Here is a 27,710-nt window from a genome sequence, read left to right as displayed (position 1 = left end):
TTATAATTTTTACAACATTCCCAAAAATTAGCAATTCCTTAATATGTATAAAAATGTCAAAATAACTTATATTTTGGAACGGATGGAGTAGTATATTTACCCTAAACGTCCAACACATTAATCATTAGCTCAACTAGTTTAACGGAGCTAGCTATTCCACGCCCCTGTAAACTTAGACTTGACTACACCGTACACTTAACTAAATTTCTTAAACACCGCGTAAACCTTTTTTTTTTTTCTTATATTTATGTGCGGACGGGATAACTCTTTCAACTAGGTTTAACGAGCTACCTAATAAATTAAACCTTCATTTCCAACGCCACAGTGCCACCTCTTGGATAGCTTTGAACCTAAACCTTCATTTCCAACGCCTCTTCATGCAAATGATGGGTTTGCCTCCATTTCTCCATTTGTGAAAAGCTCAAACCTTTCTGAATCAGATTTTCACTCCTCACTCTTGAGTAAAATCAACAATGGCAGATGATAGGATTAGCAACTTACCAAAACACATTCTCTGTCACATTCTCTCATTTCTTCCCACCGAAGATGCTTTCGCCACAAGAATTCTCTCCAAGAAATGGCTACCACTCTGGCTTTCAATCCCCTCTCTCGACTTTGACCAACATCGATCCACAAGTCTTCTACCATCATCCTCTTCCTTCATCCAATTCGTATATGCAGCCATTCTTGGACGACCCATTCACCAACCTATAAAAACCCTTCGTCTCAAAGGTGACTGTTCAAATTTCCATGCTAAGATACTCTTAAACGCCATAGCAGATCGCAAAGTTGAGAATCTCCAAATTGATATTTCCAATCGAGAGAACTATTTCGTGTTCTGCAAGTTACCCTCCACTATTTTCACCATCAAAACCCTTGTTGTTCTCAACTTGCAATCTGCAAATTTCAATGTTTTTCCTTCATCTGTTCACCTTCCACCTCTCAAATCTCTGCATTTGGAGAATGTTAGGTTTTTAGATTCTGAATATTTTGTGAACCTTCTTAATGGATGTCCGATTCTTGAAAATTTGAAAATAGAGATTGTGGCTTTTGAATTTAACAATGATCCTTGTTAGAAATAATATAAAACCATTGATATGGCTCTATCCTAACACCTTATGGTTTTGGGATAATCGGTTATTTGACATGGTATCAGAGCATCTATGACTAAGTGGTCTAGAGTTCGATCCCCGCTCCCCTCACTTCTTTAAGCTCAATTGAGCTCTTGCGTGAGGGGCGTGTTAGAAATAATATAAAACCATTGATATGGCCCTATCCTAACAGCTTAAGCTTTTGGGATAATTGGTTATTTGACATGGTATCAGAGCCTCTCCAAGATCCGTTGGGCCACCCGATATCGGGCCACCTACCATTTATATCCGCGTACCAAGCCCAATAGCGCTGGACGCGAGGGGGTGTGTTAAGAAGTCCCACATCGGTTGCGAGATGGCCTGACTAAGTGTTTATATACTAGAGGCAATCCTCACCTTACAAGCCGGTTTTGTAAGGATGAGTTAGGCCCAAAACTCAATTCTAAGATGGTATCAGAGCCTCTATGACTAAATGGTCTAGAGTTCGATCCCCGCTCCCCTCACTTTCTAATTAAAAAGTGGAATTTAAACATATGGTAGGTGGGCCTATGCGTTATCCACGCTTCAAGCCCAAGTAGGCTCTTGCGTGAGGGGGCGTGTTAGAAATAATATAAAACCATTGATATGGCTCTATCCTAACACCTTAAGGTTTTGGGATAATCGGTTATTTGACAATCCTTCGTTTAAGAGAAAGTTCAAAACTTTGTCAAACTTGGTCAGAGCAGATGCTATTCACGTGATGATGATGCATTCTCATGTTCCTGTGAGAATTTTCTGTAATGCAGAGTTTCTACGCGTAGATGAGGTTTGTACTTGGAAATGGAGAATTAATGAGTTTTGTTTGTAATTTGCTTACTTTTTTTTGTGCATTAGCCCTCCCTTTGCTGGTAATCCAGACTAAGAATTGTTTTCACCTGGAATCGAATCTGGGTTCTCCCAAATGATCCGTCCTAAAAAAAGCTCATTAACTACTTTCAGCTTAATGTCTTGGTTTATTTGTTTACTTTCTTTGATATTAACAATATTTCTGATTATTTCTCTTTTAACTCTTGTAGTTCTGGGATGTAGACATTCCTACATTTCCCAATTTAATTCACATGGAGCTTAGCTTAAGATCCAATGATCAATGGAAATCGGTGTTTGATATACTCAATCATTGCCCTCAACTCCAAACTTTTGTCATTGAAAACGTATTTTGGTCTACTGACACTGGGAGTGGGATTTGGCCAGACACGCATGTTGTTGTTCCCGAATGCTTCTCTTCACAGCTCAGGAAGTGTGTTTTTATAGATTTTACTGGCAGAGAATGTGAAATGAGATTTGTCAAGTTTGTTATGCAAAATTCAACATTGTTACGCACCATGGCGATTTTCAGTAAGCCTGACCTAATTCATGAAGAAACACATGAAATGTTAAAAGAACTAGCCTCATGCCCAAGGAGCTCAGCAGCCTGTGAACTTCTCTTTATGTAATTTTTATGCTTGTTAGTAGTTGTAAATTATTGACTGCATTTTTATTTAGTTCTATGTCTATCTTACATAGTGGCATTAAACCTTTGTTGTTGCTACATTACATATAATGTGTCTGCTGCTTTCTGAAGGACATAAATTATGTGTTGTTGTGATTGTTGGTTCATCTATTATAAGAAGTTTTATGTAGATTGTGAGATAACCTGAATATCTGTCTATAAATGAGGGTAATCCTGACCTTACAAGTCGGTTTTGTAGGGTTAAGTTAGGTCCAACTCTCAATTCTAAAATGTACTGGTACATCCTTGGGTACTGGATCTCAATTTCTGATCTGATGCAGTACAATGACTTTTTAGAATTTAACAGAAACTGAAATAGGAATAGATTTTCAGACTAGCTATGTTTGTGTGTTTCCGCAGGAGTCTTAGCCCTTTTAATTGATATGTATGTAGCATATAAAATGCAAGGGATTGATTTACTGGTTCTAGTTCTTATAAACACACTCAGAATTGTCTAAATAATTGGACTTGAATATGGAAGATATTCTAAGGTATATAAAATTATAAATTATGGGCAAGTAAAGTATTTGAACCATGCTGTTGTTGAGATAGTCATTGGACACTAGAACTACGTCATATATTTAATTCTAATCTGGTTGTCGTTGAAGATATAGTTAGTTGGTAATTGGGGAGATTAGTTACAAACTTAGTAGTTAGTTGATACCTATTTATAGGCTTTGATGTAATCTTTTACACTTACTTTTCTCATTTGTAATATTTTCGTTTCATCCATACAATACATTTTTTAGCTTTTCTCTCTACTTCTCCCATGGATGCCATGTTTCTTAACATGGTATCAGAGCAAATATGGTATTCACCTTGAAGATGTTTTCCGCAGCACTTTCTTGAGAAAATTTAGTTTTCTCATTGTCCATTTTTCTCAATTCATTTTCCTGCATTGTTTCTTTTTCTTGTCTTTCTGTTTCGATTCGGTTTAGTGATTCTCATGATTCCGGTTCATGTTCTACATCCAATTTCTTGTTTGATTTCTTGATCGGTCAAATTTTTCAGCCTATAAATCTTTCGATTTCTTGTAGAGTTTGTTCCTGTTCTTGCATTTATGACTTGGTTTCTTGTAGGGTTCAAGAATTCCAAAATCATTTCCCGCAATTCTGTTTGATTTCGGGTTGATTTCGTTTCTGTTCAAACTGTTTTGGGATTCCTCTTTCATCTCTTTCTTGTGTTACAGATTCTGTTTCAGTGTGCCTTGAGATTTTAGGTTGCTATTTGGTTTTTTTGCAGCCTATGAGTATTGTGCGCACAAGGTATTTCTTAAGTCTTATTTGAAAACAGATTGGTGATTTCTCTGATATTGGTTAAGTTTGTTTGGTCAAGCTCCTTCGTTTGTTGAAGTTTTTCGGGAGGCTTCAACTGGAAATTATTGTGAATCTCAACATCGTCGCCACTGCAGTTCCTGGTAATCATCTCTTTTGTGTGCTGAATTCCTGGTAATTCAATTTTCTAGTTTTATATGAGGATTCGAGCAGTTTGATAATAATCTTGCTGTGGTAATGAGAGTTTTGGATCTATTTGATTCTATTTTTGGCTTATGGAGCCTTGGAATAATGGAGAAAATCTTCGCATCTACCTAGCTATGTTTAGATATCATATTCTAATTGCCTCATCAAGCATTAGTTTGCTGCAACTCTCACCTCCTTGTATTATTCATGGAGGTTTTGATATAGCATTAGTTTGCTTACACTATAGTTCGAGAATTGAAAAGTGAAGGATTGGAAAGATAAGTGTTACTACATTCAGTCTATTATGCTTCTTGATTTCATCTTTGAATTTTGAAGGTTTTGATTTGAGAAAACTTTAATATGGAGCAGATATTTTGTTTGCCATATTGGAAAATTTCATAGATTAATCTTTGAAGTAGCTCACTGTTTCTGATTTGCAATTGATGCTATATTCATATTGTTCTTGTCTTTGTATTTCAAACTGAAGACATGAAGTGTTCTATTGGTAGATTTTGGCCATATATCTTTGAAATATAGTTACACCTACATCCATTGAGAAAGAGTTGTGCTGAGAATTTATAGTTTGTCACTTTATTCTCTTGATTTTTGGTGATTACAATTGGGTATACACTACATGAGTGGTTGAAGAAGTTTTTTTTTTTTTCCGGAAGCAGTCACTGGAACATGAGAATTGGCTATTTGTTCATTCACATATGGTAGTTCTTGAGTGATTTGGAAGCACTTTTGTTCTGGCTGAAGGCCTGCACCTTATTTTTGGTTAGTGTTGGTGCAATTTGCTTCCTACAACAGTTGGCATTTAGTTTTGTTTGAAGACCCTTTGCACTTGGTATTTGTTTGCCTCCAAGTGTGAAGATTGAAGACCTTTTGGGTTCTTTCATATGCTTTGTTGTTTTATGGCTTGATTTTAGCGTCTATCTACGGTGGTTAAGTTGGGTTACTTCTACTTTAGATGGTTGCATTTGGTTGATTTCCGATTTTTAGTTGGTTTTTTGATGTGCTATCATATCTTGAGATTTACTTTTATCACTATACTCATTTTCGTGCGCCCTACGAATTTATTAAAGCGTAAATAGCTTTATACCCCATGCAAAATACGTAATTTTTTTTTTTTTGAGATTCTACCCCCACAATGTGAAGATTCCTTGCCTTTACCCCGGCTGCACAAGTAGACATATGACATGGATAGAATCTTGACGTGGCATGACACATAGAAATAATTTATTTTTAAATGTCAACTTAGTAATGATTTTGTAATTATATATTTTTTAATAAAAAAAATGAAAAATGTTTTTATTTTTTTTAAAAAAAAAAACTTAAAACAAATATTGTTATTAAGAACACGGGAATGGATTCTCTCAAGTGTAATTTACACTTGAGAGAATAAAGTGTGGTTTGTTACCATTGATCGAGAGAGAAAAACATATAAAAATTTAGAGAAAATGAATTTAGATGGTGTTAAATTACACTTTATTTTCTCAAGTGTAAATCACATTTGAGAGAATCCATTCCCTAAGAACACGACATTGCTTCTTCCTCTGCTTCTCTTCTCTCGTCTTCTTCCATTGTTCTCTTGTCATCCTTCTCTCGTTTTGTTAAACAGATTTAGGGATTAGGTTATTGGAAACTCAATCGGCTCCAATTTACCCGGATGTGGGTGTGATTTGGCCATGAAGTTGTGGGTTGAAAATATACTCCAAAATCCCAAGCGAAAATTTTGGAGATGTATAAATTTCGATTTTTGTTTTCATGAATTATTTTCATGTGTCATGCCACGTCAAGATTTTGTCCATGTCATATGTGTACTTGTGGAGCCATGGGGTAAAGGCAAGAAATCTTCATATTGTAGTGGTGGAATCTAAAAAAAAAATTGCAGGGGGTAACGTGATTGACTATTTGCAAGTGTACAATTTCGTCAATTGAGTAATAAAAGATATCGATCCTCAGGGATTGTGTGATTCTATCAAAGTCATTGTGTCTATGAACATACTAAAATTAGAACAAATTTTGGGGGTTTGTTTGAGTAATCGGTTTGTAAGAAAATGTTTAGAATTCAAATGATAAAAGAGTGAGGTTGGATCGTCGACGAGTCCCTAAACAATAGTAATCGCATGCAATCAATCGTGTCGTAATGAACCACTCAAGTGTCACAACTAGATCAACAATATGATGAATCTCAATCTCTTGATAAATCCATCCTATCCTTTACCAATATTTCTCCAATCTCTTGGATGGAAGCTACCGATAACAGAGTAATTAAAAAGCGCGTTGATCTTATGCTACACTCTATGTTTCAATCTCTCGACCGGAAACACTCAAGTGCACAATGAATTCATGTCGGATTTTAACTAATATTCTCATACGTAATCAAAATCTAAAATCATTGCAAAGTTGATCAGAATTTGTAAAGCATTAAGATCAGAAATTCATTGAATAACAATATAAAGAGAGATTCATTACAGACTCAATAGACTACATGGATTACAATAGTTTAGTTCTTAGTCATGATCCAACCTCTATGAGGGTCTAGCCTCTCATGGGAAAGTAGCTTAATCCTAGATTCAACTCCAAAGGATGAACTCCCACGATGTTGTATGCTTCCAATCTAGCCACTCTTAACCTCTGGAACACTGGATCGGACTCCAATTCGTGCTCAAGAACTCTTCAAATCAGGATCAGACTGTCAAAATTCGACCCCATTTCCAGAAAATGGCTTTTCAATATATACAGATTGCAACCACGCCGCGCATCAGATCCATCACGCCGCGCGTGGTTGCTTTTTCCTCATCACGCCGCGCGTGTAACTGCCCCACGCCGCGCGTGATTAAGTCAGAGGAGAACTTGATCTTCAGCAATGTTATTACGCCGCGCGTGATTGGTTCCACGCCCCCGGCGTAGTTCACTTCTCCTCTCACGCCGTGCGTGGCTCTTCTCACACCGCGCGTGATGTTGACAGAGGCAAACCATCTTCTGGTGCAGGTATTACGCCGCGCGTGGACAGGTCCACACGCCGCGCGTAGTGTAAATGTATGAATTCCTGCATAATTTTCCTGCTTTCTTGTAATCCAAGTAATCTTGCTTCTGAGTTGATTTCTCTTGGTTTATTCATTAAAAACCTCTAAAACAAGTCTAATGTTCCTTAAATAAGCATGGATATGAGAGTGTGACGATAAGTCATCATAACGCAAAACTCGAATATTTTGCAGGGGGTATAAAACTAACCCTTTATTAAAATACCCCATGTCCGCTACATTGATAGCGGACACTCAAAAAAACATTGTACCTTTATAGCATCCGCTACTTAAGTAGCGGACGACATTCTTCAAAAAAATATCATTTTTATAATGTCTGCTACTTAAGTAGCGGAAGGGTAAAATTGAATAGGCTTAGGGCGCACGAGAAGTTGGTAGGATGACAAAAGTAAATCTCTTGCATTTTAAGCACAACATTGGTATTGTTGCTTCACTCCCTAGCAATCAACCATGCTACTTACCTTCGATAATATTTACCCTCTAAAGTTGAATCGCCCTCTGTCTTATTCCTCTTAATTTCTTTTGGAGGAGCATCATAAAGAATGAAATTAATCATCTGACTTTGAATGGAATGTTTTGTTCGAGGGTAAATGTGTAGAATACTACATAAACAATTATACAAAATTTTATTTGTCATGAAATACCAATTTATAGAAGATATAAAAAGAAATTGCTAATTTTTCATAATTCATAGTAAAAATTAAATAATTAAAAAGAAATATTTATAAGTTAAGAGCATCTAGATATCAAGAAATGCATAAACATCCCAACTATGTTGGCACCTCTACACATCTCAGTCTGGTATCTATAGCTCTTTTTTTTTTTTTTAAGAAGATCTATAGCTCATATTATATTAATGAAAATAGAGAAAAGAATAATTACAAGGGGACTAGACCTTACCCCAAAAAGAAAGATAGCACAACATAATTAATCAAAGCGAATGTTGGAGTCTTCCAAAGGTCATCACCTCTACTGTTTTACGACAGGTGGAGTAAGCTGCAGCTAGAGCAAGCAGTCTGTGTCCGATGTTTTAGAAGGGGGGTGGATCAATTTTGCACTCATGGAGATGGAAGTTAACGCTTTATAATTGCAGCATGAACAGAAATTTTTGCCTTGTTAAAAATCATTTTATTATTTACTAAAAAAGTTTGTAGTTATATTTTAAAACATCTCGTGTTCAATTATCAACTCGTTTACTCAATATTCAATTGTCAAATTTTTTGCTCTTTCTGTCATAGAAAATATTTGAGTTTCAAGTCAAATATGATCCTAAGAAATATGATCCCCAAAAGGAGATGTTGGTTACTCCACTTGAAACTCGAATATTTTATGTGACAGAAACAACAAAGAATTGTACAATTGAATCGAGTAAACGGGTTGATAATCGAACATGGCATGTCTTAAAATAAATATGGCTACAAAAAATTTAGCAAATAATAATATGAATTTAAATTATTTATTTTTTACTTAGTGACATAACATTTTTTTATATATATCTTGATGACTAAAATTTTGTATAATTATTTATGCAGTATTTTACACATTTACTCTCAAAGGCAGAAGTGATTAATTTTATTTTATTTAAACAAATTGTGTGCAGAAGGAACTGCGACACCCTAAGTAGATTAAAATAAAAAGGAAAATTACAATAACTGGGGAACATAAAGCCTAAACCCAGTAAGCAAAATCAAAAAAAAAAAAAAGCCTAAACCCAGTAAGCAAAATCAAACAATCCAAAGAGGCAAAAAAAAACTTCTCTAAAGAGTACGAAACCATAAAATCACAACCGGAATAATATCCCTACATAACATGAGCACAATCGAGCGAACCCACAAACAGGAGTGAAATCGAATTGCAAAAAAAGATGTGTTAGGGCAGCTAACCATCAAGCCCTGATTTTTAAAACGGCGAAGGGACAATCGCCAACACGGTAATGGCCCACGCACTTGCGTAAAAAAAATATGACCCACACACCAACAATTTGTGGTAAAGAGAACAACAAATTCATAGTAATTTCTGGCCATACCGTCTGAATTTAATCAACAAGGACTAAACTAGATTAAAAGGCTAAGACTGCCGCAAGTCCGAATGAACACGACCAGAACCATCTTCCAAACAACCCAAGTCCATCGGCACAGAGGTGGCGAAGCAACAATCAAGAAAACTACAGATCTCAACAGATCAGAAAGAAATCAGAGATCAAAACCAACACAATGAGGACTAGGGGTGTACGTGTAGGGGTGTACATGGAATGGACAAATCTTGTCGACCCGGTCAAACCCACCTAATTCAACCAAAAAAAGTGGATTGGGTCGGGCAAGTGGTTGGATATGAATTTCAAAAATGAAAAGCCCATAAAAAAATCGGGTTACGAGTAAAACCGGACCCAACCCAACAAACCGTACTAACCCACTAGTGTATTTTTTTTGAAATATTTTTTTATGAAAATACTAAAGATTTTTCCATTTGATCGTTAAATATATTTATATTGAAAATAAGTTATACTAATTTTAAAGAAAATAAAAAAATTGAATAATTTTTATAAACAAATATGATAATTCATCGCACTATTTAAAAAAATTGAATAATTTTCATAAACAAATATGATGATTCATCGTTTAATCATTTGATATTAAAAAACGCAAAAAAAAAATGGATAGCAAACTATCCAATCCGTAAATTAGAGGGTTTACACAAAAAATTGTGATTATTTTTATATTGAAAAAAAGTTATACTATTTTTCAAGAAAATATATTGGTTGAGTTATTTTTAAGACATTCGATATTTATATATTTAATATAAAAAAATAGAAATATAATTTGGGTGACTCACTACCCAACCCAATTCAACCTGGATATTTATGGATTTACCCAACTCGGCCCAATGTTCTAACGGGTGGTTATTTTACTAGACCCAATCCGGAGTATCCTATGTGGTTCGGGTTTTGGTTTTGGCAAAATCCAACCTAATCCGACCCAAGTACATCCCTACTGTACGTGGGCCGGATTGGGTTGGGTTTGGCCAAAACCAAAATCCGAACCACATAGGGTACTCTTGATTGAGTCTAGTAAAATAACCACTTGTTACAACATTGGGCCGGGTTGGGTAAATCCACTAATTTCCGGGTTGGGTTGGATCGTGGGTTACCCAAATTATTTTTCTATTTTTTTTAATATTAAATATCTAAATGACGAATCATCGCATTTTTCCATTAAAATAACTCACTCATTGTATTTTCTTAAAAAATAGTGTAACTTTTTTTCACTATGAAAAATAATCACTAATTTTTTATGTGAACCCACTAATTTACGGGTTGGATATTATGCTATCCAAATTATTTTTTTTTGTTTTTTATATCAAATGACTAAACGATAAATCATTTATAAAAATTATTGTATTAAAGTTATTCAATTTTTTTCCTTTTTTAAAAATAGTGCGATAATTTATCATATTTGTTTATAAAAATTATTCAATCTTTTTATTTTCTTAATAAATAGTATAACATATTTTTACTATAAAAATATTTAACGATCAAATGACAAAACCTTTAGTATTTTCATAAAAACTATTTCAAAAAAACCATAATACTAGTGGGTCAGTGGGTTTTTTGGGTTGGGTACAGTTTTACCCGTAACCCATTTTTTATGGGTTTTTTATTTTTGAAATTCATATCCTCCCAATTGCCCGACCCAATTTTTTGGGTTGGATAGGGTGGGTTTGACCGGGTCAACCGGATTTGCCCAATCCATGTACACCCCATTGAGGACGAAGAGAACTGCAACACTCACCACGCAGAGATCCACCACCATCGCCCACGACCATGAAACAAAACCAGTCCCAAGATCATGAAACTGGCGACAAGGACTTGATCGAACAAAACAACCTCCTTCTTACTCACAGAAGCACCGAAGACAAATAAGTTAGAGCAAACCTGTAACAACAGAAACCGACCCATTTGATGGAAAATCCAAAAATGGGTTAAGAGAAACCAACGTTGTAACGATCCGATATTTTATATATATTATATATGTCATTCTTAGTACTTCTATTGATTTATTATTTAATTAAATATAACTTATTTTATGATCTATTTTAATAAAATTATCTAAAGTGTTAGAAATCAATTATCTTATTATTTTAGAATTATAATTGGTCAAGACATTTTAGTATCACGTAATTAACTTTAGCAAATGATTCAAAATTGACCACGAAGGACATACTAATTCTATTTCCTTGTAATTGAAGAAATTAAAGAAATAGAATTAGTATGTGCTTCATGGTAAATTTTGAATCATTTGCTAAAGTCAATCACGTGATACTAAAATGGTTTGGCAACTTATATTTCTAAAATAATAAGACAATTGATGTTTAATACTTTTTGACTATCACTCGCCCCTCGTGCTGGATTCGAACAGGAGACCATGAAGGTTGATGACGTAACCACAAGATGGTTTGATGGTTTGTGGTTACGTCATAAACCTTCATGGTCTCCTGTTCGAATCCAACACGAGGGACGAGTGATAGTCAAGAAGTAATTTTATTAAAATAGATCATATAATAATTAACCAAAACAAGAAATAAAATAAGTTATATTAATTAAATAATAAATCAATAGGAATACTAAGAATGACATCTAATATATATATATATAATATCGGGTCTTACATTATTACCCCTTAAAAATAGTTTCGTCCTTAAAAGTAGAAAATAAAAATATTAGTGTAAAGTTCTCTGATCAATAAATAAAATCATAGTATAAAACAACTTGTTGTAAAAGATATAAAGTTAGAGTATTTTGACACGTAAATAAATTAGTTACTATATATTAAAATAAATTTCTCGAGTCTTACAAACGTCATCCATGAAATTCGACCCAGCCAAGAACCGGATATGAAGCTCGAACGGAGAAGGTCAAAGACAACGGATGCGAGACTTAATTTATTATTTTTCCAAAAAAAACAAATTACACACTAGTATGCAACACACACTAGTATGTTCTAGTACCCGATGAGGGACTCAAAAAATTTTTTTCAATTCACACTAGTATGTTCTAATACCAAATTTAGAGAATATATATAAAAAATTATAAATTTGTCTTAATTCATAATAAAAATTAAATAATAAAAATCAATTTTATTATTTCCTAAAGCATTTGTAGTCATATCTTAAAACATCCCGTGTTCAATTATCAACACATTTACTCAATTCAATTGTCCAATTATTTGCTCTTTCACTTACAGAAAATCTTCGAGCTTCAAGTCGAGTAACAACCACCTCTTAAACATTCCTCATAAGAAATATAATCTTGAGAAAGAGGTGTTTGTTACTCCACTTAAAACTCGAATATTTTCAGTGAGAGAAAGAGCAATGAATTGGAAAATTAAATTGAGCAAACGGGTTGATAATCGAACACATGAAGTTTTAAGATATGGCTACAAAAAAATTAGCAAATAATAAAATGGATTTTATTATTTAATTTTTTAATATGAATCGTGACAAATTAGAATTTTTTTTTTATATATCTTCAATAAATTTGCAATTTATGTCGACTAAAGATTTCTGTAATTATTTATGCAATATCTACATTTACCCTCAAACAAAGATTTCCGTTCAAATCGATTAATTCATTCTTTATGAAGCTCCTCCAAATATAACAGCATGATAAGAAAGTCAACTGAACTTGCTACTGAATGTGATGTACATTATATTTCACATTTTAAACATTAAATTAATTAATGAATATATAACAATAACTATCTTTCAAACATTACAATAACATGAAACTTTCTTAGAAACTTTATTTAATATAATCAAGGAAAATAAAGGCAAGAATGTAGATCAAAAAGAAAACTGATTTTAATATTAAATAATATAGATATTTTAAAGAATATCATAAATAATCTACTTCTGAAAATAAAAGAATAACATAAACCATTGTGTATGGTTCAAATTATGAGAGATTGTGTACTACCAGCTTCTCTTCTATTAAAAATGTTTTTCTTCAAAAGCTAATTAACAAAAACTTTTTATTTCAACATATAAGTAAATTTTTGACAAAATATGTTTTACAAAACTTAACACAAACAGAACTTAATCAAAATAAAAATGTATTTTTTTTTATAATCTTAACCAAACTGACTCTTAGATCCATACTTACCTGTTCAATGTCAATAGCATCATTGTAACAAAATTGAGGAGTTGTTTAGTTTGTCTTCCTCTTTTCTTCTCCTCCACCTATATAACTAACAATCATATATTATATTATATAAGTCAAACCACATAGTACTAACATAAAATTACAAGACACTTACTAGACCATGTCAATGGCATGCAATCACCTGCAAATTCAAATAAAAAAGTTATGTTACTTATATAAACTAAAGAAATAAATTTAAATTTAACTAAAGTTGACAATATATAAATTTCATTATTTTATACCTTTTTTAAAATCCAAGACAAAATTAGGTCATCTTATGCTCACAATTTTATATATACCTAATAATCAAAGAAATCACAGTTGTTACATTGGAGATTACGTTCAAAATGGTCAAAAAGAAAAATAGATCAATGCACATCAAAGGAGTAGAAAAAGCGATCACTGGTGATTTGAATTCAGTCACACCTATGATGTTAGTCCACGAATCGATTTTTGTTTCGCTCCTCGTAGATCTAGTGGAGAAAAAACAACACAAGATTAATAGGAGAAAATAATCTATGAAAAATTAATAATTCAATGATAGAAAAAAAAATGAAAAAATATTAGAAGAATAACAAAGAACAAGAAGAATATGAAAAACAATCCCACCGGAAGTTCACGCCATCTGTGCCATCACAAAGAGAGAAATAATAGGAAGAACAAGAAGAAGTGGAGTTTGGAGAAGAGAAGAGAGAGCAGCGGCTGTACATTGTATATTTCTTTGCGACGGTACATTTATAGTCCTTGGCGTAGTAGCATTCAATCATATCTTTTATACTTAGGGTTGTGTAAATGGGTTTGGGCCATTTTTTTGTTATAGGGTTTGGGCCATTGTAGTATAGACTTTTTTCCTTTTGTAAACCAATGTTTGAAAGATAAATAGCCTTGACTTTATTCATTTTCTTTTGTTTGGGCCATTGATCACTATTGAAATGTGGGATTTATGTTGAGTTCTTTTTTACTATATTATTTTATTTAGGTTTAAATATGTTAATCATTCTTGCAATTGTAGTTGATAACTCACTTTATGCGACGTTATTATCCTTTTGATATTTGGATTATTCCCGGCTAATATGATGATTATTAAATGTTCCGAGTCATTTTGATGGATTTTTTAGTTGAATATTATTTGGATTATTGGGTTGTCATTATCCCAATGAGGGTTGGCCCATGATTCAAGGTTGATGCCTATTTAAAGAGCCTCCAAAATCTTAGTTTAGTGTACAATGGAAGGAAGAAAGGAGCTACATTTGGTTGCGCCGTCACACCAACATCTTAAGCCAATTTTCTGCTGCAATTATGATAACCTGAGGCACAGCGCCTCTGAACTTGGTGATTGAAAGATCATTTCTTTGTTTTTGTGCTTCTTAGGTTTACATCTCATACTCACTTATGATGTAAATCTATGATTTCGGCTGCATGTGTTGTTAAGCTCACCATGAGTTAAAACTCTTCTTGGAACAAGTTGAATGAAGGTCTAATGTTATTTCTGTGATATAATTGTATGTTTTATGCATCTTTTATAAAAGTAGAAACAAGTCTGCTTCTGTCGTGCTGCCATCTTTTATCTGGTGTTTTTTTACTCTACAAGTCTGCTTCTGTTGTGCTGCCACTGTGGGCCTGGGTTTGTTGAGTTTTCTTGGTGTATTTTGGAGGGTAACAAGGCGTTGGGGAGGAGTGATATGTTGTTAGGTGGTAGTCTAGTAGAGCTTTCCTTTGTGTTTTGTTTAGCAGCTCTGTTTGTTCGTGCTTTGTATTATGTTCCAAGTATTCCTTGTACTTGTTTATGTTAATTGAAGGTACCGATACTCTACACTGACCATCTCCTTTTCTTCTCTAACTTTTGACGTTTGATAAGCATCACCTTGCTTCTTTCTTTGCTATGAAAGTGTAGTTTTCCGAAAGGATAACTAGAGCTAATGAAGTTGCCGTAAAGGAATGATCTTTGAAAAAGAAATGAAGTTGTCTTCTAGTTTGAGTAGAGGAGATGAAGTTAATTTTGAGCTCCAAATCTTCAAAAATATTACTATGCAATAACTTCAAAATACTTACTTTGTTACCCATTTTAGAGATGATGGTTGAACATGCAGGTCATACATAAGAAGAAAGAAAGAGACAGAGTTGTAATGATGGTGGTTGATCATACACCTTTCAAGACTAAATGTATTTTTTTTTTTTTGTTGGAATGATAATCGGCCTTAAAAAATGAGGAAAACACGTCGTGGTAGGAAAAATATATTTTGTGTAGTTGTTGATATACATTATAATTACGAAAATGCCCACATATATCACCACAAAACTAATAATCAACCCCGAAAAATGTTTTCTTTCTACTTCCGGAGTTTCTTGAGCAGCTACTTTCGGTGGGTAGAAAGTGTCTCTGACACAGATAGCCCACATATATCACCACAAAGCCTATTATTAAATGATTATTTTTAATATATATTTAGTGTGCACATGTTCATGCTTAGTGTGTATGTGCGTGCGCACATGCATGCTAAAATAAATAAATTAAATAATTAATATAAATAAATAAGGTTTAAAAAAAGAGTAAACAACTAAAACATATTTAAAATGAACTAAAATCAATTCTAAATTAATATATGAATTTCTCATTCTAACTCTAGTAGCACCACATTAATTTCAATCAAAACAACCAAAATGAACAAGGACTAAAATTAAAAAGTATTATATCAATAGTGATCAAATGCATGTTTAAACAAATAAATTATATAATCATGTCATCCCAAAAAAATAAAATTAAAAGCACTTACCTCTCATGAGATGGACCATACAACGGGTTCTTATCGGTTGGTTGGACTGATAATCGGCCTAAAAAACGAGGAAAACACGCCGTGGTAGGAAAAATATGTTTTATGCAATTGTTGACATACAATGTAATTATGAATATGTCCATATATATCACCACAAAACTGGTAATCAACACTGGAAATTGTTTCCTTTCTACCTCCAGAGTTTCTTGAGGTTGAGAAGCTGCTTTCGGCGGAGCAGTGTTATCTTCTGGCGGTAACACAGAAAGAAACTCTTTTGGCGGGGTAGAAAGTGTCTCTGACACTGACACAGAAAGAAACTCTTCTGAAGAAGAAGATGAAGACTCTAAGTCAAAAAACTCTTCCGAGGTCTCAAAATATTCCCGCCTCTGGTCCGGGAGCGGTATAGCCAGGAGCGGTATAGCAAACCACCGCCATAAAGGAAAGAAAGAACCGAGTAATCTAAGACAGAGCAACATCCTCACAAATTGCTTAAACTAATTTGTTGCAAAGCCCAACAAAAAGGTTACTCCTTTGAACTTACAACTACTCCTTTGCTTCATTCTTTGCTCTGTTTTTTGTTAACTTCTGTTATTGCTATGTTTTTGTTTGTTCTTGCTTTGCTTCTTTCTTTCTTCTACTGTTATCTATACAATTAATGGAAGAAAATGAGTTATCTAAAACAATCCTTTTCGAATAATGGTGCAGATTATTATTATACTAGGCATAGCTAATTAATGAAAGAGGGACAAGCTAGGAAGACACTCAAATAATATAGCTTCATAATTTTTATTTTCCATTTACAACTTTTTTATTTATTTTGCGACTTCGGAATATAAATGATGGCGATAGCAAGTAGGAAGGAATAGTTCTTATTCTGAACATTTTGAAGCATGTAACATATTTTGGTTTTATTTTTGGAAATGAACTAAAAACACTCCTAAGCAACATCGTGATACTGATCTTTGGAAATGAAACGTAGTTGTTTTTAGTTTGAGTGGAGGAAATGACAAAATTCTTATGCAATATAACTTTTATCGCCATTTCTGAAATGGTGGTTGAATATAGTGTTCCAGAAGAAGTGACTTAAGTTGTTTATTGTGCGCATGTTTGTGCTTGGTGTGTGTATGTGCGTGCGCGCATGCATGCTAAAATAAATAAATTATATAATTAATATAAATAAACAAGGTTAAACAACTAAAACACACTTAAGTTAATTAAAACGAACTAAAAATCAATTCTAAGTTAATATATGAGCTTTTCATTCTAATTCCAATAGCACCACACTAATTTCAATTAAAAGAACCAAAATGAACAACGACTAAAAATTAAAAGTAATATATTAGCAGTGATCAAATGCATATTTAAACAAATAACATGCTTTAAACAATCTGTTCATCGAAGAACGTTGTACCAAAAAAATGCCCTTATTAAATTAAAAAAAGAAGATATAATAGGCTTAAGAGAAACTCTACCACATTAAACCGAGAAGGAGACATAACTGTGTTTTGGGCGGTTGTTGATGTGCATTGTAACTATGAATACACTGACATGTACCACTGCAAAGCTGGGAATCAATTAACCATGGAAAATATTTTCTACAAAATATTGGAAATTGAAGTTAGCAAAATTGAATAAAGAGGATGAGAGCAAATGAGAATAAATCTACAAAATAAAGAACCGTAAAATAAAATATGAGGCGTTTAGTAAACTATTTCAAAGATTTATTTTTAATGTATAAAAATACTAAATGTTTTGCCATTTGATAGTTAAATATTTTTTATAGTGAAAATTAAATAGGTTACACCATGTTTTACGAAAATAAAAAGATTGAGTAATTTTTATAAAACAAATATGATGATTCCTCGTTTAGTCATTTAATATTAAAAAAAGATAAAAATCATTATGGTAAGTTGGTAACCCACTATCAAACCCGGAAATTAGTGGGTCTACCGACCAAAATGAGTGGTTATTTTTCTTAGTGCAAATATGTTACACTATTTTTTAAGAAAAATACAATTGTTGAGTTATTTTTATGAAAAAATGAAATGATTTGTCATTTAGTTATTTAATTTTATAAAATATAAAAATAACTTGGATAACTCACAACTCAATCCAACCCAATCCGAAAATTAGTGCATTTACCCAACCCGGTCCAATGTTATAACAAATTGTTATTTTATTGGACCCAATCCAGAGTATCATATGTGGTTCGGGTTTTGATTTTGGTCAAATCCAACCCAATCTGAGCCACGCACTCCCCTAATTTTTGGCATACATGCAATGTGCACAATACTCGATAGGACAATTTAGCACCCGTGAATAATGTTTGGATGGAGGGTGTTATTATGATCAAATAATTTTGAAGGGAGAGGAGGGAGGAGGAAATGACTTATTTTTGTTTTTTAAATTAAATTTGATTGAAATGATAGATAGGTGCTATTCTTTTATTATTTTTTTTATAAAGTCCGCTAGTTAAATAGCGGACGACATTTATAATATTTCTTAAAAATTTCTCATTTTTATTAACGTCCGCTATTTAAGTAGTGGAAAGATAAAAATAAAAATACATAAAATGCGCGAGAAATAGGTAGAATGACAAAAGAAACTTTCTAATTTTAAGTGCATGACTACTTCAAATCTATTTCCATTGTGTTTTTTAATTTGACTATCCATTGTAGTTGTGGATTATTTTTATAATAACTTCATTTTATATTCCGTCCATAATAATTTGTACGAAAAAAATTATTTTAAAAATAGTGTCATTTTTAGTTTTCATTAAGGTTATCAAAACCGGACCAGACCGGCCGGTCGGACCGGTCGGACCGTGAACCGATCATGAAAACGGTTCGGTTTTGAGCAAAAAACGGATAGGAAACCGACCGACAAAAAAACGCGTGAACCAGGGTCGGACCGGGTCGAACCGGCGAACCGGCCGGGCGGTTCAAGCGGTTTTGCAGATTTAAAAAAAAAAATTAAATAAAATAGGCCAAAACGACGTCGTTTTAATTTTTTAAAAAAAAATAAAAAATCTGAAACAAAACAACGACGTCGTAGGAATAGGAAATGTTTTTGTTTTTCATCTATTTTTCATTTGGTTTGAATTATAAATTTTATTTTATTTTGACTTGTGATATTTTATCTTTTAATGTGTGAAATTATGAAATATTGAGCAATTATTCATGTATATTTATTTATATATTAATTAAAATATATATTTAATTAAAAACGGTTCGACCCCGATTGAACCCGGTCCGACCAATTGAACCTTGAACCGGTGAGCTCGCTGGTTCGATGACCGGTCTGGTTCTGACAATCTTGAATGTGATTCTAACTATGTCTTTTTTCAATGGTATATTATGTGCATCACTTTAATTTTCACTTTACATTTAGAATAATAAGAATTTAGATTGTTAATAAGGTTAATTTTGATAAAACTGTTATTACAAATACAATTAGTCTAGCTATAGTTTGTTTAACTAAATTCAAAAATGCAATTAACTACTAAATATATATTATTATATTATATGTAACAAAAAGCAAATAGAGAAGTAACGACATGCACAAATTTACCAACCCTCTTTGTTCTCATAAACAACTTATTTTTCCACACCCTTGTCGTGACTACTTTGTCTCTCATTAATATTATTTATTTTTTTCATCATCATCCTTAACAAAGAGAGTTTTCATTTGTTCTAATGTCTTACCTTTGGTCTCTGGCATACACACATAAAAAAAAAAAACAAGTAGCCATCACCATAATACCTGCCAACACAAAAAATATTTCTGCAAACGTTATTTTCTTCGAAATGCTCAAGAACGTCATGGACATCACTCCACTCACCAACCGATTCACCGAAATTGCAATACTCGAACCTTGGGCCCTAAGCTTCATAGGAAATATCTTTGAAGAATAAACCCAAGTAATAGGCCCAAGCCCGATGGAGAAAAATGAAACATTGGCGCAAACAGCTACGATACATACCACAATAGCCCAAATAGGCTTCCCGGAACCCACTAGAAACTTCGATCCCAAACCAAGCCCAAACAACGATACCGCCATCCCAAACGATCCAATCAACAAAAGAGGCCTTCTCCCAAATTTATCCAAATAAACCGCCGAAAGAAAAGCAAAAAAACTTGGAAAAGCCCATTATTATAACATTAACACCGAATAGCTTTTTCTTACCGCAAATTCCAGCAGCTTTAAAAACTTCCGGTGAGTAATACATAACAGCATCATTTCCAGAAGCTTGCATGAAGAAATTAATCCCAATAGCAGAAATCAACATACGCTTGATGGGCTTAGTGGGCCTTAAAAAAAGCTCTTTCCAAACACCATGACCAGTCCAATTCTCAGGCCCATGGGCCGATTCATCTTTTGTTGTGGTTGTTATTTCTTGAAGCCTTAATTCAGCTTCTTCAGGAGTAGTTGATAGTGAAAGAAGAACACGTTTAGCTTCATAAACTTTTCCTTTGAAAATAAGCCAATGAGGAGATTCAGGCATGAAAATAACACCAAAATAAAGATAATTTTGATATTACATAATTCCATTTATGTCCTTCACTCACCCTTGGCTAGCAACTTAGGGTGTATTTGGTAACACAAATAAGCTAGCTTATAGCTTATTATATGAGCTTATAAGCTTGTTTTAAAAAATTAGAGGTGTTTAGTAACAAGCTTTTTGTACTAGCTTATAGCTTTTTTTCAGATGCTATTTCAAGTAGCATATGAGCTTATAGCTTATAGTTTTTTACACTTTATTCAATTTTTACCGTTTAATTTAACAACTACCCACTATCAATTATGTAATTTTATATTTAATAACCACTTTAAAAGCTAATTTTACCAAACACTTTAATTTCAATAAGCTAGCTTTTCAGCTATCAGCTATAAGCTAGCTTTTCAGCTATCAGCTAGTTTATCAGCTATCAGCTAGTTTATAACTTATTTTTACCGGCGGCAACAATTTTATGAAATCAAATGCAGCAAGAACAATAATAAACTTCAAGAAAATTAAAATTAACCCATCTCTAACAATATATAGATAAGCCTTAAGAAATCGGACTCACGAAATACATCACACGCATCCAAGTAAGATTTCATCGTAAATGCTCTCTAATTCTATGCATAAATACAAAATTGTTTCACTTTCTCCCGCTCCTCATACCTTTGCAATTCCTTCCTTGTCTTGCATTGTTTCGAGGAGCATCACCGGACAAGATCGACTCTAATCAAGGTAAGATCAATATGCATTCAAAATCAACCTCTAGATAAAGAAAAATGCTTGTTCTTATTCCTTAGGGGAAATCAAAAGAGCTTATAACATTTGATATAAGAATCAATTTCCTATCCTTTCTTGTTGAGAGTTATATTTAAATTATTTAATGTATATTAATTAAATTGTCTTGAGTACACTAGAATTTATATAGGATTATTATTGTAAAACTTCTCTTTAAAGAGTTAGAATCCTAAAACCATGACTTTGTATCACACTAATACAAAGTCAAACCTTGTATAACCCGTTAAGTAGTAGCAACAACTTATTCTCATATAAAAAACTAGACGCTTACCCGTGCGATGCACGAATGTTATTTGTTGTTTATAATATAATGTCAACTAAAAAATTTAAATAATTGAAGGAGGAATGGCCTATGGTTGAAACTTGAAATTAAAAAAAAAAAAAAAAAAATCATGAACATTTATATTTTTTTAGGCAAGGACATAAATAATTCATAAGTTGTTTTTTTGGTACAAACATAGTTCTTAAAGTTCTTTCAACTTTGTAACCAAAAATCAAACAAACAAATCAATTATTAAGCATAAACAATGTCAATTGCTTGAAGAAACACAATTATAATATAAATTTTGTATACATAAAGATCAAGAATATCAATCTCTAAATTAAATGACACCAACTAGTTTGACACCAAATGCTACACCTCTCAATAACGTTTTAACCGATATAAATTTTATAAAATTCACCGTTGGATTGAAAGTTAAATCATATATATCAAATGATTTTGGATTTGTCTGAAGTTTTACATAAATGATCTATATGATATAAACTTTCAATCCAACGGTGGATTTTATAAAATTTATATCGGTTAAAACGTTATTAAAAAAATGATCTATATGATATAAATGATCTATATGATATAAATGATTTATGATTTTTTTTATTAAAAAAAGATGATGTGGCAGTCTACATAGGATGTCACTTGTCAATAGAATCCAACGTGGCAGTGCCACGTGGACTTCCGTTAGTCAACTGTTAGTTGACTTAACATTTGAGACTAAAACCAAAATTGAAAATTAACTGAGGACAAAAACAAGTGATTTGAAAATATAAGGACGAAAACCAAAACTCAATATAAAACTAGGGACTGAAAGCGTATTTTATCCTTATAAGTTCACACTAGTGAAAATTGTATTTTATAAGCTATTTTATTATAAACTACATTGACAAACTTATAATACTCTCTATTGGTGAATTAAAATAAAGGTATAATAGGAAAAAATAAGGTGCAAAAATACACTTTCTTAATATTATTTTTTTTTCTAAAATGTCAAATAATTTGAAACGAAGTGAGTAATAGATAAAAATTGCATAACTGTTTGCATAAACTCAAAAATAAGCTAATTCAAACGGAGCCTAAGTTGATGTGCAAGTTTAAGCACACTGTCTTTATAGTCATATTTTTTTAGCATGTCCTAAATCAATTTTAGCACTCTGTGAACAAGTTTTTTCATTATAGCCTTATGAATTTTAAATTTTAGCACTCTTGTATATATATTTTAAATTTTGTTTTCTATTTGAAAAACAAATTGGTTTTTTTAAAAGTAAAAAATGTTAAAAAATTGTTTTTTTTAAAAAAAAATTATTTTAGGGATTTTGTTTTTTTAGTTTTGGTCCTTCATTAAATATATTTTTTTGTTTTAGTCCTTCATTTACTACGTTAGCATGCCACATATCATACCGTTAACCACGTCATCATTTTTAAGAGGCGAGGTACGAAAATCAAAATGAATTGAACATCCAAGAATTGTTTTAAAAAAAAAACATACAAAAACTAAAATAAAATAAAAAACATAAATATACAAGGACAAATGTGATGCCAAAAACATTTTGTTAATAAAGAGCGAAACACATGCAGGATGAGTCCCATCTCATCTCATGGTTGGATTGGATTCTCTCCAAGGCAACATTGATTTTGACATCCCATACCGTATAATATATCCGTGATCACTGACACACCATTACCTCTCATTTCAAAATTAAATTACCGTAATAAAGTTCCTGACACCCCCACTTCTTCTCACACCTCCCCTCTCTATCTCCAATCTCATTAATCATTTCACTCACCAAACACCAGTATCATCAACCCTTTCCCCATAAATTTATCTTCATTTCCCATACTTTTTTCTGACACAATTAACCTTTACCCAGTTTCGAGCTACTAGTAGTAACATTTTTTTATTTTTGACGACAATAGTAACAAAATTAAAATCAATAAAATACTAGTAGACGTCAAAAAATATATTACTCTAATGAAAATTAAAATAGTACTACCAGTGGTAGCAAATAAAAATACAAAATGCAACCGATCATAAATGATATATACTTGGGTTCCTTAATCATTTGATCTTGTGTTCAATTTCCAGACGGTGCGTATGTAGAAGCATTTGTTGAGAGAGGTCAACCCCATAAATAAAGAATCTCAGTTAACTCGACGGGATGAGTCTCTGCAGTTGCGCGGAAAATAACTTTGGTTTTAAAAAAATGCAAAATGCAATACTCACATTTCACATAATTTCGAAAATTGTGTATGCTCTAATTTCTATATTCATAGTATTTATATTTATTTACATGCAAAAATGATTTTACAAAATCTACCATCCATGAACATTTGGATTTGCATGATGATTATACTCTCAAACTACTATTCACGTTCATACTTCACGAGAGCAGTACAAATTTTCCAAACCGCACGGACATCCAATCAATGCTACCCACGTCAACATCAACATTCCTGTAGGGTCCCATACCCTTAAAAATTTCCAGCTGTAATCCACTAACTATTTTTCTTATTTTCTTATTTGACTAATTCATTTCCAATGTGTATCAAAATCTACGTGTATATGCTCATTCTTCAAAAGCCACGCTGTCAAGAACAAACTTAAACTCAATTGAAACATATTACGTGTCAGAATCTAATTGGCGTGAAACCCTTGAACTCCTATAAGACCTATACAACTTTTCACTCAATGAATGTAGGACCTGCCACGTGGCATCTCCTTCCTGGACCCAACTATTAAAAAGTAGTGCTTTCCTTGTCCGTGGGTCCCACAATTTCCTCTGAATAGAGCTTAGATTTGTCGCCGCCACTTTTTCTAATATCTCCGCAAGCCTCCATACATCTTTCTCCGCCACCGTAACTGAAATCTCCGACCATTTCATGGCGGAGGAAAATGGTAGCCGGATACCGTCAGCTATGATTACCGGTACGCAACCCAATGCGACAGACTCAACTAGTCTTGGACTCCATGGGGCCCACCCCAATGGACATAGACAAAACACTGAACGTGCTATCTCTGACTGGTAACCGGCAAACCTATGTCTTTGAAGGTAGAATCTCCGGTCACCGTTGAACTTTTTCCATATTACTGTCCTCACTTTCCTTCAAGGATAAAATCGTAAATGAGTCAGAAAATTATTAAATAAAGAATACTACTCGTATATAAATTGTTAGAAGACTCATTCAATTGTGTGAACAAATTAGTTTAAAATAAAATTTTCAGACACTAATATAGACTACGAGACTGAATTTGATTGTTAGAGAGATTAGTATGAAACACGGACATTAACATCTGACACAACACGGACACGTTAGTTGACATCAATAACAATTTGAAGTTTAATGAATCCTAAGTATCGGTGGCGTGTTAGCATTTGACACTAATGCATGTGCAATGCTAGAAACTTCCTAGGTTAGAACTAGTGACCAAAATAAGTTGCCGTAGACACCCGAGATACCTCCACAAAAGACTTAATTGGTTCTTCCAAGGACTAATAGTTCGAAAGAACTCAAGTTCAATTTTTAGTGAAAATAATTTTTTATCAGACTTTAATTAAGCCGCGGTTAAACTGTGAGTTACCGGTAAGAACCAGATGGTTAAAAAAATCTAATGACCAAAATAGGTTTTCATCTAAGCATGTAAATTACTAAGATTTTGAATGAGATTAAAAGTTTTAAACGGTAATTACTTGCTGTAAAATCTTCCACTAACGTTCTTAGGATGAACTTCCATTTTCCCCCGGAAAAACACCCAAATATCTCGCCGTCCGTTCACCGGAAAATTCTCCAGTGTATTCCTTACACTTTCCGGCGAAACAAATGGTGGTATAACAACATGCTCAACCTTCTGACAAGGATGTTCATAAGTAACACCAAACGTTTGTAACACAATCGATTTCTTCAAAATTTCAGGTACCCCATCTTTCATTGCCACATCCTCCTTCAAAATCCAAAAAAATCAAAAACAGAATCAGTAAAATCAACAACAAAACAAAAACATGTTTAACGTTAATTTATTGATATAAGCAAAAGTTGGTCAACAAAATTGAATGTATTTGGTCCAAATTTTGAACCAAATACATCAAGTTTGTTTGACTCATTTTTGCTTATATTTTGGAAAGGATGGAGTATTTACCAAGGTATGAAAACAAGAACCGAAATCATGAGAAGCTACGAAAACATGGTCGGATCCTCTGCTTCGGTTCCAAAAAGGGTACTCGGTGGAGATGAGTTTAACAGCTGAGGAAATTAACGAACGTGCGTGACCAATTGCAGGGAAGCCATTAACGGTGCTAAAGTTACAAGAAACATAAACAGGTACGAAGAAAAAATCAGCATCATAAGGGTCAAAAGTTCTAACATCACTTGTTAATAAAGCTCTATGAATAGCAACTTCTGAAGCAAATAAATGGGTTTTGCATCTTGAATTTTTAAGCCAATTTTTGTTGTATTTTGGTGGAAGATCATAGATAAACACCTTCAAGTTCTTCAAAGATTCTGTTTTGTTGGTTGAAATGGGTTCAGAAAGTGATTTTATTACATGGGTTGGTTTTGTTTTTTGATGTTTTATGTTGTTGTTGTTGTGGCTATTGTTGTTGTTGCTGATGAGGTATGAAGTGAAGAAATAGAGAGAAAGAGAAAGCCAAAGAATCCATTTAAAATATTTATGGAAAGTGTTGAAGTTGTTTTTTTCTTGTTGAGGTCTACCATGTTTATGCATGAGTTTCATTTTAACATAGTATCCTCTGTTTTTTGAGGGTCTATTATTGTGATTTTCCATTTCATTTATTGATTGAATTAGAAGATGAGAATGAAAGAGATTGAAGATGAAGGATGTTGGTAGTTGAAAGAGTGTTTTCGTGTTCTGGTATGGTGAAAATTGGAAGCAAAGAAACAGTGATGGGAAGGGAAAGAAAGGTTGGGATTTCGTTTTTGCAAAGAGGATAAAGAAATGAGAATTTTTGTTTTTTATTTTGGAAAAATGGGGGTTTGTTTGTTTAAAATAATTAATGTGGGTTTTGAAATTTTATATATTTTGTTACTACATTACAGGGTGTATATTGTACTGGTAGTGGTGGTTGTATTCTGAATTTTGATTATTCCTTAATAATTGAATGGACATTTTTAATAAAGGTGAAGAAAGGGAAAACACAACATGGAGGGTGAATTGTTGTGGATGTCACATGGATGAGTAATGAGGTAGTGATGGATCAGAATTCAGAAATGACCTCAAGAAAAATTTAGTCTGCATTCCTGCAATTATTTTTCTACTCTTATAATTTGTGAATTTGATTCAACTTTCAATTTTACTTTAATATACACTTAATACATAAATGAAAAAAATTTATCGATAGTTAGTTGGTTCAGTGGTGATTAACGATGAACTTCATAGAGGACCACTGTTCGACTCCCCAAAACTACGATCGGGAGGATGTTGGAATCACTTGATGCCAAAATTATCCTGAATCAGATCACATTGGTGGTGAAAAACTCATACAAGATATGACTTTTAGCTCACACTTTTATTCAAAATCAAAAAACTATAAACACCAATTTTTATTTTTATTTTTAAATTTGGTCCCCTGATTACCACAACATTGAATTGGAGACATTTTTTTATATAAAAAAATATATATTCAATATAAAAATTCATAAACCATTAACATTTGAATAATGTTACATCATTTAATAACGTCTTAATTTGTAGATAATCATGTAAAATTTTAAAGAAATTCAAAATAATTTAATATGTTATTGAAACTCATTAAAATTAACGATGTTTAATATAAATATATAATTTTTTATTTTTGTTGGGTCTCTTTAATATATTAAATAATTTTATATTTTCGACAAATTTTACATGAATTTATAAGTAAATTTTATACTGTTAAAACATTACATAGAAATATAGCAATTTAATTTTTTAAAAAAAATACTACCTCTGTTCCTAATTATAAGACTCTGTTTGAATACTGCATACATAATTTTGATCACTAATATCTTTAATTGTCTATTAGTAAAAATTATAAAAATT

At 32.7% G+C, this 27,710-nt stretch overlaps 3 protein-coding genes, 1 long non-coding RNA gene and 1 pseudogene across 5 annotated transcripts; 2 read left to right on the top strand and 3 right to left on the bottom strand.

The window, feature by feature from the left end:
- Nucleotides 1–372: 372 nt before the first annotated feature.
- On the top strand, nucleotides 373–1,076 carry LOC123922188 (F-box/FBD/LRR-repeat protein At4g26340-like). The gene has a single exon (XM_045974933.1). The coding sequence runs from the start codon at nucleotides 474–476 to the stop codon at nucleotides 1,074–1,076; it is 603 nt and encodes a 200-aa protein (XP_045830889.1). The 5' UTR covers nucleotides 373–473.
- A 702-nt stretch (nucleotides 1,077–1,778) lies between these two features.
- Nucleotides 1,779–2,717, top strand: LOC123919898 (F-box/FBD/LRR-repeat protein At5g56420-like). Its single transcript, XM_045971923.1, has 2 exons — nucleotides 1,779–1,896; nucleotides 2,147–2,717. Exons 1-2 carry the CDS (start codon nucleotides 1,831–1,833, stop codon nucleotides 2,561–2,563), a joined length of 483 nt encoding a protein of 160 aa, XP_045827879.1. The 5' UTR covers nucleotides 1,779–1,830; the 3' UTR covers nucleotides 2,564–2,717.
- A 7,962-nt stretch (nucleotides 2,718–10,679) lies between these two features.
- On the bottom strand, nucleotides 10,680–14,017 carry LOC123919897. 2 transcript variants are annotated; one of them, XR_006813357.1, is made up of 6 exons: nucleotides 13,935–14,017; nucleotides 13,752–13,798; nucleotides 13,568–13,624; nucleotides 13,441–13,467; nucleotides 13,287–13,371; nucleotides 10,680–11,060 (listed from the first exon to the last, which is right to left on the bottom strand). It is a non-coding gene; the product is annotated as an uncharacterized LOC123919897 (long non-coding RNA). The 2 variants fall into 2 exon arrangements; XR_006813356.1 differs by having other exon boundaries at nucleotides 13,287–13,363.
- Nucleotides 14,018–19,665: 5,648 nt separating this feature from the next.
- Nucleotides 19,666–20,619, bottom strand: LOC123922187 (annotated as a pseudogene).
- Nucleotides 20,620–23,911: 3,292 nt separating this feature from the next.
- LOC123919896 (probable glucuronoxylan glucuronosyltransferase IRX7) lies at nucleotides 23,912–26,883 on the bottom strand. Its single transcript, XM_045971922.1, has 3 exons — nucleotides 25,812–26,883; nucleotides 25,366–25,616; nucleotides 23,912–24,778 (listed from the first exon to the last, which is right to left on the bottom strand). The coding sequence occupies exons 1-3, from the start codon at nucleotides 26,454–26,456 to the stop codon at nucleotides 24,298–24,300; spliced, it is 1,377 nt and encodes a 458-aa protein (XP_045827878.1). The 5' UTR covers nucleotides 26,457–26,883; the 3' UTR covers nucleotides 23,912–24,297.
- Nucleotides 26,884–27,710: the final 827 nt, after the last annotated feature.

The sequence above is a fragment of the Trifolium pratense genome, linkage group LG4 (genome assembly GCF_020283565.1).
Source record: "Trifolium pratense cultivar HEN17-A07 linkage group LG4, ARS_RC_1.1, whole genome shotgun sequence".
Taxonomy (NCBI): Eukaryota; Viridiplantae; Streptophyta; class Magnoliopsida; order Fabales; family Fabaceae; genus Trifolium; species Trifolium pratense.
The sequence above is the reverse complement of the archived record's forward strand: the minus strand, read 5'-3'. Positions and strand labels throughout refer to the sequence as shown.